Source organism: Hemiscyllium ocellatum, chromosome 36 (genome assembly GCF_020745735.1).
Source record: "Hemiscyllium ocellatum isolate sHemOce1 chromosome 36, sHemOce1.pat.X.cur, whole genome shotgun sequence".
NCBI lineage: Eukaryota > Metazoa > Chordata > Chondrichthyes > Orectolobiformes > Hemiscylliidae > Hemiscyllium > Hemiscyllium ocellatum.
The window spans coordinates 16,116,032-16,128,047 of NC_083436.1; the positions used below are offsets into that span (position 1 = coordinate 16,116,032).

At 37.7% G+C, this 12,016-nt stretch overlaps 1 protein-coding gene across 4 annotated transcripts in view; it reads left to right on the forward strand.

Annotated features, from left to right (window-relative positions):
* The window catches only part of ints10 (integrator complex subunit 10), a 61,964-nt gene that overhangs the window by 31,715 nt on the left and 18,233 nt on the right, over window positions 1-12,016 (forward strand). For all 4 annotated transcript variants that reach the window (XR_009647069.1, XM_060851404.1, XM_060851405.1 and 1 more), the window contains 5 exons: window positions 3,612-3,765; window positions 6,422-6,504; window positions 9,264-9,410; window positions 10,242-10,350; window positions 11,568-11,641. Coding sequence is in view for 3 of the 4 variants with exons in the window: in XM_060851404.1 (XP_060707387.1) it covers window positions 3,612-3,765; window positions 6,422-6,504; window positions 9,264-9,410; window positions 10,242-10,350; window positions 11,568-11,641 (567 nt within the window). In the remaining variant the exon portion in view is untranslated. The remainder of the gene's footprint in view (window positions 1-3,611; window positions 3,766-6,421; window positions 6,505-9,263; window positions 9,411-10,241; window positions 10,351-11,567; window positions 11,642-12,016) is intronic.

Sequence of the window (12,016 nt, forward strand, 5' to 3'; positions counted from 1 at the left end):
AATTGGCCCCCTAGAAAAAAAAATGGTAATATTGAGCAGAGCCAATGTGGAGTTTTATGAAAGGGAAATCTCGTTGGACAAGCCTGCTGGAGTTTTATAAAGATGTTACCATTAGCATAGATAAAGGATAACTGTTGGAAGTTGTGTATTTGGATTTTCAGAAGGTTCCTGATGAGGTCACATACAGGATGCTTGTAAACAAAGTTAGAGAGTATGGGGTTGGTATAATATAGCCAAGAATTGAAATAAACAGATCATTCTCTGGATTGCACGCAGTTACCAGTGGAGTACCACAAGGATAAGTGCTAGGGCAATAGTTGGTTGCAATCTGTAAAATGATTTGGATGTGGGAACTAGTTGTAATACTTCCCTATACTGATGACACAAACCTAATTGGGAATGTAACTTGTGAGGAGGGTGCATAGGAGGTTTCATGCAGACTTTGGCAGGCCAGGTGAAAAGGCAAGAACATGGCAGATGGAATATAGTTTTGAATAATAAAAAAAAACACAATCTTAAATCCATGGGAGGTTGGGAGGTGTTGGTATTAAAAGGGTGTCCTTGTTCACAAGTCACAAAACTTGGCATACAGCTGCAAGGAAGGCAAGCTTATATTGAAAGGGTATTTCAGTACAGAAGTGACTGCATCTGAAGTGTTCAGTTTTAGTCCCCTTTTTTCCAAGGAATGAAATACTTGCCACAGTAGGAGGACAATGGAAGGTCACCAAACTAATTCCTGGGATGACATCATTGCTTTGTGAGAAGAGTGTTGAGGAAACAAAGCTCTGAACGGAAACTTTCTAGAGTTTTAAAGCATGAGGAGTGATCTTACTGGTACTTGCAAAGTTTTTACAGGATTGATTTAGATAGAATTTTTTCCTGAACTGGCAAGTATGGAACTAGGAAGTATAGTCTCAGAATAAGGGATAGGCCTTTACAGACCGAAAGGAGAAATTTCTTCATTCAGAGGGTGAGGCTTCTTTGGACATCTCCCCAAGGGCTGTGGAAAGTCAATCATTGAGTGTGTTAAGACAGAAATTGATAGGTCTGTGGAGGCTAACAAATATTAAAGGATATGGAGAATACATGGGAAAGTGACATTTGCGGTCTAATTGAATGGGGGAGCAGACTCGATGGTTCAATGGCATATTGCTGTTCCTTTGTCTGAGATGAGAGATTGTTCCAGCCTCATAGCTGAGATGTGGATCCATTTAACAAGATTTTCAAGGGGCTTTTAGACTTGGTGTTTACAGAATTTGCTCTAACAGTATAAAACAAATTCAGAATAATATTAGAGAGACATTAATATTAGTATGAATGGGATCAACTCTACAACGGTCAATGAGTGTTGGTTTATAAAATGTGGAATATCAGTCATTGGCTTTTACTATGTTTTTTATTGTGGAAAAATTCTGGAAAGTAGTAAAATGGCCCTAGCAATGTGTTTCTTTCACTTGACGAAGAGGAATTAAATGTTTTTAGATACTTGAGATTTTTGAATCATTTCACAGATTGAACTATGTAACCAAAAAACTGTCGTACATTATGCCAGCTGCATGATAGCTGCTGTGAAGATTTGTTACCTGGCTGAAATTTCAGATGTGTAACAACAACAAATTTCAAAAGATTTTCGACTCCTTCAGGGCTTTATCAATAATTTCACAGAAAATCGTTATGCGTTTCTGCCATATATATGAAGTGTGTTCTGGCTGAGCTTCACTCTTTCTATATTGGTGACCTTGAGTCATGAACACTAGTAGCTCCAATTGATCTCTTGTATGAAATGAGGTCACCTGCAATGGTGTCATTTTGGTTTAATTCAACTCAGAATTTTTACTTAGGAACAGGAAAAAATTATAACATGTTAATATTTACTTTATTACAACAGTTGATTAATGCTCTCCATCTCAATTTTATTAATGGGCTCCAGTAATATCATTTGTGACATAAATTTGAAGCTGATAACTCAACTGCCAGTTTCAATTTATGTACCAGACAATTAAATTTGTTGCCTTTTTTTCCCCAGTATTGCATCTTGTTTTGATGCTAGTAAAATAAACCACTGAGTCTGCCAGGTAATGACATTCACAGGCAGAGCAAGAAATAGATGGAAACAGTCTTGGATTCATAATTTATGGATAGTCTCTTCAAGTCACTCATAATATTTTTATTTAAGTATCAAGAAATTTGTCAGTAATAAAGATTCATTTTATTTCACTCCTTTCGTGACCGAGCAGTGCTGTACTTTTGAAGTATAGTATTTGTTGCAGTGTAGGAAACTCTCAAATGAACAAATGCATTTGTGATATACACTGGATAATTTATTTTTCTGATGTTGATTGAGGGGGAAATATTGATCAAGAAACTGAGGATAACTCCAGCTCTTCAAATAGTACTGAGAGATCTTTTGTGAGCATCTGAGAAAGAAAAGCTTGGACCTGGTTTTAACATGGTGTATCAATGAGTGTACTGCTGATAGTGGAGCACTCCTTCAGTACTTCATTGGAATGACAGCTTGGACTTTCGTGCTTGAATCCCAGAGTGGGACTTGAATTTGCTAGTTTCTAATTTAGAGACAACAGATCCACCAGCTGAGCCAGAGTTAACAGTTTACTGACAATAAATGGGCCATTACAATAACGTGATTATATAGGACTGTTATTTAACTTTTTATGTTAATTATTATTTCACAGTGACTCAACAAGATACGATCCATGTAGCTGAGCACTCTGTACGGTTCCAGTTTAATACTTTCTAAAGAGGCTGATCTATTTGGTACAACAAGGCATTGCAATTGACTATAGCACACTGAAGCAGGGGAAGGAGAAATCATCTATTTTCACCTCAGTTTGTTACCATTGCAGTGGATCTCAATGTTTAGTTAATTTATCTCTTTTCAAATGGATTAATGATCACATCTTCTTCCCCATATCCTCGATCCAGATTATAACCTTCATAATTTCTGGGAGAACTAGTACTTAGGTGTCATTTCTTTGAGTTTAAGTAGTTTAAAACTCTGCTTTTTTGAACAATGCTAAATCTGCCTGGCAGCCAGCACTAGTCTGGGTGAAAGTGAGGACTGTAGATTCTGGGGATCTGCGTTGAAATGTGTGGCAATGGAAAAGCGCAGCAAGTCAGGCAGCGTCTGAGGAGCAGGAGAGTTGATGTTTCGGGCATAAGCCTTCATCAGTCGCCACCAGTCTGCCTGACAACCTTTCTGCCTCACTCCTTGCTCCTTAATTAATGCTGTCCTTTGGGAGACAATCCGTTTAACTCTGTGCTGCATATGTTACAGACCCTGGTTTGAAAGAGATGGATCCAGTGATCCCTGTTGGACATCTCTGTAGTATTTGCTGGAGATAAAAGAATTCACATTCAGCTATGATAAGTCTTGTTCCTTATAGTTATGTAGTCTGGCAATGTTCATTGCAAGGTTCATGTGTGCAGAACAATCACTTGGGTGTGGTACAAAAGAATGATTGATTGACACTTTGGGAGGAATCAGTTTATCTGAAAGGAAGAAAATTGGTGGATAAAGATAATTTAAATTTTAAGCAATTAATGTAATTTTACATTTTAAGCAAGCTGCCTTCATTTCACTTTTATTTTAGAGTTCAGATGATGAAGAATGTTCTGGAAAAGGACGTAGCCGTCATATTATTGTGAATAAAATTGAGCTGCCAAACTCCATTGATGTACTTGAGAATTTTAAGCTTGCAAGAGAAAGTTGGGAGTTGCTGCATTCTCAAGAAGCTTTGGAAAAAGGTGGGTCTGCTCTCATTTTGTACTGGTAAATGGATTCTCAGTCTGCAGGAGCTAACTATCTGTGAAAAGGTGTTTTTAAAAATCAAGATATCTGTCAAAATAGACAAGGTTTTTAGTTCTTCTCAAAAAGTACTTCAGAGATTGACTAATTAATAACTGTTACCACAAAATACCAGCTTGGTTTCTTTATTCCCAGTTTAAAAAATCTCACAACACCAGGCTACCTGATGAAGAAGCAACGCTCCAAAAGCTAGTGCTTCCAATGTTGGACTATAACCTGGTGTTGTGACTTTTAACTTTGTTCACACCAGTCCAACACTGGCTCCTCCAAATTGTATTTATTCCCACCCAAATATAAATTAGAAGGCACCAAACAATTCAGTTTTGTTTCAAGTTTTTCACATGGGAATCATCTTCCAGATTACTCATAATTGCTTTATACTATAAGTAGCACTCTATTTCTGCCACAAATCTACCACTGTTAAAGTGTGAGACAAATTCAAGGTATAATTATTGCTTTTGATTTCTTGGAAACTTAGTAGACTTATTTCCAGATGGCACAAGTCCTGCTTATTGTATCAGGGCCATTGTAAACTGAAATAATACTGACATGGAGTGTGTAAAAGAGAAAGGCATGGTCAATATTATGCCATGCAGCTGATGGACTCCTGCTGTTATCTGTGCAGCAATTTATATGACTTTGATGCTGTCCATTTGTTGGTATTGTCCAGTAATAACGACTGAATTATTATTCCATAATAATTCAGTCCATGCAGTCCATAACTGGAGACCCTGTTCTAAAAGAAGCTAGATAATAAAGAGGTCCTTTCACAAGTGCCAGAACTATTGTCATATTAAAGCAAAACTACAGATGAACTGATTAAATGGGTCTCAAGCAGATAAAGAATTTTCAAGATCCCAGTATCATGCTCTGTCTAATTTATATTTAGTTGTTAAATCCTGACTCATACAGTTTTCTCATTGTTTTGAAGTTGTGTTGAGTTTGAGATGTGTTCAACTAAGTTTAAAATGAAAGTAGTCAGTAGATTTCATCTAAATAAGTCAATACAATATGTGGTGCATACTTTAACAGAGAAAGTAGAATAAAAGTATAATTGTAAAAGTTAAAGAAGATGACAGGGGAATTCTTATTAGTTGTGCTAAACCTCTAAAGATAAGCTGTTAAATGGTACAGCAGCATCATGAGTCAGAAATAACAGGTCAGAGCACCCTGATTCATTTCCTAGCGAAGTCCAATGATAGACAAATGTTCCAGTGATTGACCATCATTTGGCATAGTAACCAAGGACTGAAATTTTCAGGTGTCATCCAACCTGGTTAAAAGGCCAGTAGGAGCTAGTGCACTATCCCAACAGTTGTATGATAGGAATATAATGTCGGGAGCACCACTAGTTGCTTTAAGATTAGCAGCTATGCGGTAACAAGCAGACCCTAATGCTGAGAACCAGATTGTTGGGTAAAGTTGGGGTTGGCAGAGTGTGATGAGTGTGATTGAGCGATTTGAGGGAGGAGGATTGAGATGCTTAGTGCAAAAGATTAGTGTGGGTATAGGGACAGGTAAGGGTTGAAATTACGGGATACTGTGGGGAAAATTTCTTGAGCTGGGAGTCAATAGTGGGTTGCCACTGGTGGGTTCCTGGAGCTCCCAGAGCAGGTACACCCCTCCTATCCAATACCAGTCTGTGTAAATTGCTAGGCCTTTTGCATGGCGTTACAAAATGTCAGCAGTTTCGGACTGAGTCTCTTAAATCATTACTTAAAGCTCTGAATAGGTCCAATTCCAAGCATGATGCCCAGTGGCAGGCAGATAAACAGTGCTAACTAGCTGTTTCATGATTTTGACTGTCATAATGAAAGCTGCTAAATTCTTTTGGATATTTGAAATGTTTTCAAACAGGCAATTCTTAGAGAGGGAATGGTTACTATCTTTCTCAGAAATAATTCAGAGTTGGATCAAAACCATAACCAACTTGTTTATGTGTCTAATTCTAAACCCATAAAACCATAGTTATCTTTCACTTACCTCTGGAAAACAGTGGGAGTTTAGTCAAATTGCATACTAGATCCTAACATCTATTCTGCGTTCACACAGCTCTCTTTGTTAGGATTATTCAGATTGCAGTGCACATGTTTCTCACATTGGGGTGTGTCCTGTGGTTATTTTTCTTCCAGATATATATGTCCATTAACAATCAACAGGGTTGGGTTGACTAACTTATTGCATACACTTCCTGGTGCCAAAATAATAGAAAACGGTTTCTCTTAGCATTCGATTTCAGAAATTGTTTTTGAAGGTGTTATCTCAGAAGAAAGTGTTTGCTATGTTCAGAAATTTAACACCAAGAAAACCCATTCATTGGCAACAGTTTTGTTTCATTTTTGTCACCAGACAATGCCATGAAATATGAGATTAATTGGCCGAGATTTGTATTTCCTTTTATGTTAATTACATTTGTTGACATTTGAGAGTTGTTGGCTGTATTGGCACTCTTAAAGCATAGTATCTGCTTCTTGCTTTGCATTTCACCACAAGGGCACTTGCCAGTACTGACAAATCATTTTTCTTTTCCTTAACTATTAGTCACTGTTTTACAATGCATTGCAGAACTTTTATCTGTTTTTTTTTGTTCTTAAGAATTTACACGAATCTGCATGTCTTGGAAGACTGAAACCTGGTTGTGGTTGAGGATATTTATAACGGACATGATTGTATACCAGGTAAAAGATTTGAGCTTCCATTATGTCTAATGCAGATACCTTGTATTGTCAAGTATATTTGTTTATGATTTGGAGATGCTGGTGTTGGACTGGGGTGTACAAAGTCAAAAATCACAACACCAGGTTATAGTCCAACAGGTTTAATTGGATGCACACTAGCTTTCGGAGCGACGCTCCTTCATCAGGTGATAGTGGAGGGCTCGATCGTAATACAGAATTTATAGCAAACATTTACAGTATGATGTAACTGAAATTATACATTGAAAAATTGATTGTCTGCTAAGCCTTTCATCTGTTAGAATACAGTGATAGTTTCACTTCTTTCATGTGTAAATCACAAAATCTTTTTTTAAAGTTGCATTCTTGGATGAGCTATTAACAATGGTGATAGCTAGACAATATGTTGAAGGTGTTGGCCCCCTGTGTTCTCTGTCTATGCCATGATATTTAGATCGATTCTAATCTAAAAAGTGAGAATACAGAGTTTTACATAAATTCATGCAGTTTTTGAGCTCAGATTTCTACATGAATGTATGCAGTTTTTGAGCAAAGTACAATGTAACTCTGCAAGTATAAATTCACCCCACAAAATATATGTATGCATGTGGGTCTTTGTGTGTGTGTGTGTGTGTGTGTGTGTGTGTGTGTGTGTGTGTCTGTCTGTCTGTCTGGGTTGGGCGTTGTGAGTGTGAGAAAGTATATGCGTGTGTATAGTGAGTGCAGAGTGTCTTAAGTGTGTGTGTGTGTGTGTGTGTGTGTGTGTGTAGTGCAATGGTGATCACCTGTAATGTGACATGAACCCAAGGTTTCGGTTGAGGCCCTCCCTATGCGTACCGAACTTAGCTATCAGCCTCTGCTCGGCCACTTTTCTCTGCTGCCTGTCCCAAAGTCCACCTTGGAGGATGGTCACCCGAAGGTCCGAGGCTGAATGTCCTGGACCACTGAAGTGTTCCCCAACTGGGAGGGAACCCTCCTGTCTGTTGATTGTTGTGCAGTGCTCATTCATCCGTTGTCATAGCCTTTGCTCAGTTTCCCCAATGTACCATGCCTCCGGGCATCCTTGCTTGCAACGTATAAGATAGACAATGTTGGCTGAGTCACATGAGTACCTGCCATGTACAAGGTGGGAGGTGTTCGCACGCGTAATAGTGGTATCTATGTCCACAGTCTGGCATGTCTTACAGCGTCCACCGTGACAGGGTTGTATGGAGTTGTCCTGAGAGCCGGGCAGTTTGCTACGAGCAATGATCTATTTGAGGTTTGACGGTTGTTTAAAGGCAAGTAGTGGAGGTGTGGGGAAGGTCTTGGTGAGGTGCTCATCCTCATTGATAATGTGTTGCAGGTCATGAAAGAAGTGAAACTATCACTGTATTCTAACAGATGAAAGGCTTAACAGACAATCAATTTTTCAATGTATAATTTCAGTTACATCACACTGTAAATTTTTGCTATAAATTCTGTTAGGATTGAGCCCTCCACTATAACCTGATGAAGGAGCATCGCTCCGAAAGCTAGTGTGCTTCCAACTAAACCTGTTGGACTATAACCTGGTGTTGTGTGATTTTAAACTTTATATCTATTTAGATTTGTTAACTAGACACTTAACTTAAATCAGTAGATTCTGACTAATTCAGTTTTTGTCATTCTAAATTTCTTAGCTTATCTATTGCCTTGTGGTTGTTGATTTAATTTCCTTTTTGTTAAGTATTTCTGTAAACATGTTCTTATCTTTCTGTTTAATTATTTCCTTCTTTCATTAATCACCATTCATAATTCACCAAACACAAGGTTTTTTCTTGATCTATCTCTGTAAAATTCCTAAAAGCAAAGATGCCATTTAACAGAATTTTAAAGTTTGCTTTAGCTTGAATTTTTCAATATAATGTTCCCACCGGTCTGCTTGATCTTTTAAGAAATTTTTTTTAAAAGGCTGCATTTGATGAAACCAGAGCATGCATGCTCTGTGCAGCATAAATTTGCAAATTTAAACAGGTTGTGAGATGTGATGGGGAGAAAGGAGGGGCTGGGTGGGATGCAGTCCAGGAGAACAGAAGAAAGGGAGTGATGCAGTCTGGGAGAAGATTGCGTGAGAGTTGATGGCTGGGAGAAGGGAGACACGGAGGGGAGAGGTGGTGTATCCCCATGCCTGTGCTCCATTTCCCACTCTATCCTCCATTTCTTTCCACCCTACAGCTTCCTTTCTCCCCCTTATCTATATCCCCTCATACCTCCCTGTCCCTTCATTCCCCAGCCCCACCTCACCACCTCCGCATTCCCTGTCTCCAGTGTTGAAGCTTATTTAAAAGTTCCATCACAATTTTAGTTATTTAAATTATAGTATTAAATTCAAAATATTCGATTTGACGTTTCAGTTGTATGCAGTGTTGGCACCTATGCTTTGGTATAATTTTGAACACCACTGTGCATTCTATGTTGCTAAGGCAGAGGAGAAAAGGACAAAGGTGGAGAATGGATACATTTTTTATACAAGTGAAGTTAAACTACTTTAAAGAATTCTAGATAAAAGTAACATTGAGAGCACACTGTTTAGGAGAAGCATAAAAGCACTTACAGTTCCTGTAATCAATGATGCAAATCTTAGTTAGCTGACTAAGGAAAAGCAAGATTATTGAAGTGACCTAAAGATTAACTGTATATTTTTGATTTTTTAATCCATGTGTACATAATGGGATTATATAAATGGTGTAAGTGATGTTTTCATTGCTGTGATACATAATGGAATGCTTTTGGTTTTGAAGGGTCAATACAGGAAAGCAATAAACAGTCTTCATCAGTTAGGTGCTCTTCAAGGAGCCCAGCAGCACGTCATGAGTCAGGGCACACTTGAACAACAGAGAGCACTAATCCAAATGGCTGCCTGTCACTTTGCATTAGGAGAATACAGAGTAAGTAGACAATGGTAAAGCATTCTGGAAATTCAGAAAGTAACTTTTGTCTATCCACTTTATAAACTTGAAACTTTGTATTCCGTTATTGATTACTTTTGGTTGGATCGGGAATATCTTGTCACTTTGTTTGAAAACCTAAACTTGGATTCATGTTTTTGATTCCCATCATACTCCTCAGAAGAGGTGGTTGGACACCTACTGGGTTAATGCAGTATTTGCTGCTGTGCATGCTGGAGCCCAACTGGGAGTTTCTTGTAGTCAGTTTCAAATCGGAATGGTTAAAATGAAATGCTGTTCCCTCCCAGGATTGAAAGGGAATTTAGAAATGTTGTTGTTCTGTAACCCCACTTCATAAGTAGGATTCTGGATGCTTAAAGAGTTGCTGCCACTGCTCTCTGATGAAATGAAGTTGGTTGCTTGATTATAGATATATATAAAGAAATAAAAAGTTTATAATTTGTTCCTGAAGGATTTGTTAGTTGAAGAATCCACTGTGTTTTTCACTCTCTTTTCTGAGGAATTGCTTTTCTGATCCACGCATATTATTTAAATTTCTTGATAGCGTTAATGATTGGAAAGACTACTGAAACAAACCATATAAATCTGTCCAAAAGTAGAAACATTTGAAGAGGCTGATGAGAAGGATAGATAGATTTGATCTGTCAAAAATGGAAAAACTTACCTAGATTTTATTGATTTTTCTCTAAAATCCTTTTATCTAAGTTGACAATAACTGTGACTTAGTTTCACAAAATTTGGAAAGAAGACTAAGAAACTTTGCAATGTAGTGAAGCTGTTTGAATTTGAACTCTTGTTTTCTTGCCATAGATGACATGTGATAAGGTTTTGGATGTTATGTGCAGTGTCATTCCATGCGTGCAAGATGTGGTAAAAGTACAAGAGGAAATTCCAAAAGTGAAACCTAGATTTAGGAAAGGTATGTACCACTGTGAGCTGTTTCAATCTTTTTAATTTCTTTCCACTAAGATTTTGAGGTATGCAAAGGAGTTGTGATGTTTGACAGTGCCTGTTTCCCTCTTAAAAATAGATGTAAAGATATTGCTTGTAAAGTGCTTCTTTGGTACATATTGTCAACGTAGAGATGTTATTTAGATTACAGTAATGGAAGGAACCGGTAGGCCTGTTCAGCATAGACAAAACATAGGCTGAGCTGTACGGTTAGGTTAGCTCAAAGGTAAATAGTTATGATCTATATTTTCCTACCTTCTTCTATAATGTATGAAATAATTAGAAATGCATTTGGATAATTTGTAGAAAATCAATAATTTGGAAATCTGTAATGAAGACAGGTGCTCAAAATATTCAGCCTCCTAGAGAGACAAGCCAAGTTAGTGTGTCAGTTTGATAAAATCTCATTTTTACTTTTGGGAAAATTCTTCTCTGTGCAATAAATATCTTCAAGTTTTGCACGAGATGTCGTTGGGACAATTCTTCCCAACTGTTCAAAACCAAAATATTCAAATTATTTGAGCTGCGCCGTCACTCCAGAATATCTACAATCAAATCTAATGTTGATGTGTCAGGAATTTATGCCTCCTTCTGACAGCAGAATTCTTGGTAGTAGTCATGGAAGATTTAAAGTAGTAAATGTTGCGCTAAATTTTATTCCTTCAGTAGCTTAAAGCCTTTATGATTGACACAAATCTGCAAATAGGAATGGAACAAGTTAGAACCCCATAATTTTGTGATAATTATGATAGCACTAGCCTAGAAACGTAGATTGCTTAACCGCATATTGCTGAGCTCTTGAACTTGCTCCACTGTAGAAAGGCAACAAACTGACAATAGAACTAGGACTGCTTCTGCACTGCAAATAATTTCTGCTCAACAACAACGTAATGAAGGCCTAGCAAGTGATTGCCTTCTTAGCTGAGCTACATATGTTGTCAAGTGCAGGGAAGTGGCCAGAATTACTCTTGTGTACATTTTTAAAAAATTTAAGAACAAGTGGTTGCATAAAATGTTGAATGTCTACAGTCCTGACAATTAACTTATGTAACATAGTTTGTTTAATGTGCAAGAAATACTGAGCTCACAGAAATTATCATTTTGCTTAATTTCTCAAAAGATCCAAATGCACCATTTAACAGTTTTCATTTGCTACTCTTTGACCCCATTTATTTTCATCCTCAGATCTCAAACTGTTGCCTTGTACAAGTAAAGCTATGATGCCATATTGCCTTCAGTTAATGTTGGCCTGCTTTAAGGTAAGCTAATTGACTGCACCTCTTTGTCAACATGAATAATTAACAGATATGTCCTTAAGTAAGAATTTGAGTTGCTGTTGCTGAGAAACAGAAAGGTTTTTCCGCAGTTGTTTGTTCCCTCTCCCTTGCTTGGAGGCTGGATTTTGCCTGCAAGGTATAGTTCCATAGGACTATTCACTCTCCAGTGTTTACTTAATGAACATTTTTGGGTCTAAGCACGGCCAAGAAGTGTTAACCAGGTAGCCAACCGAAACAGACAATAAGGAACTTGCATTTCAAGTGCGCTTCAGGACCTTGTATTCCCTGAGATGTTCATTTTCAGCTATAGGTCACTATTATAATCATGATCAAGGCCATTGTTTTCCCACTACCCTG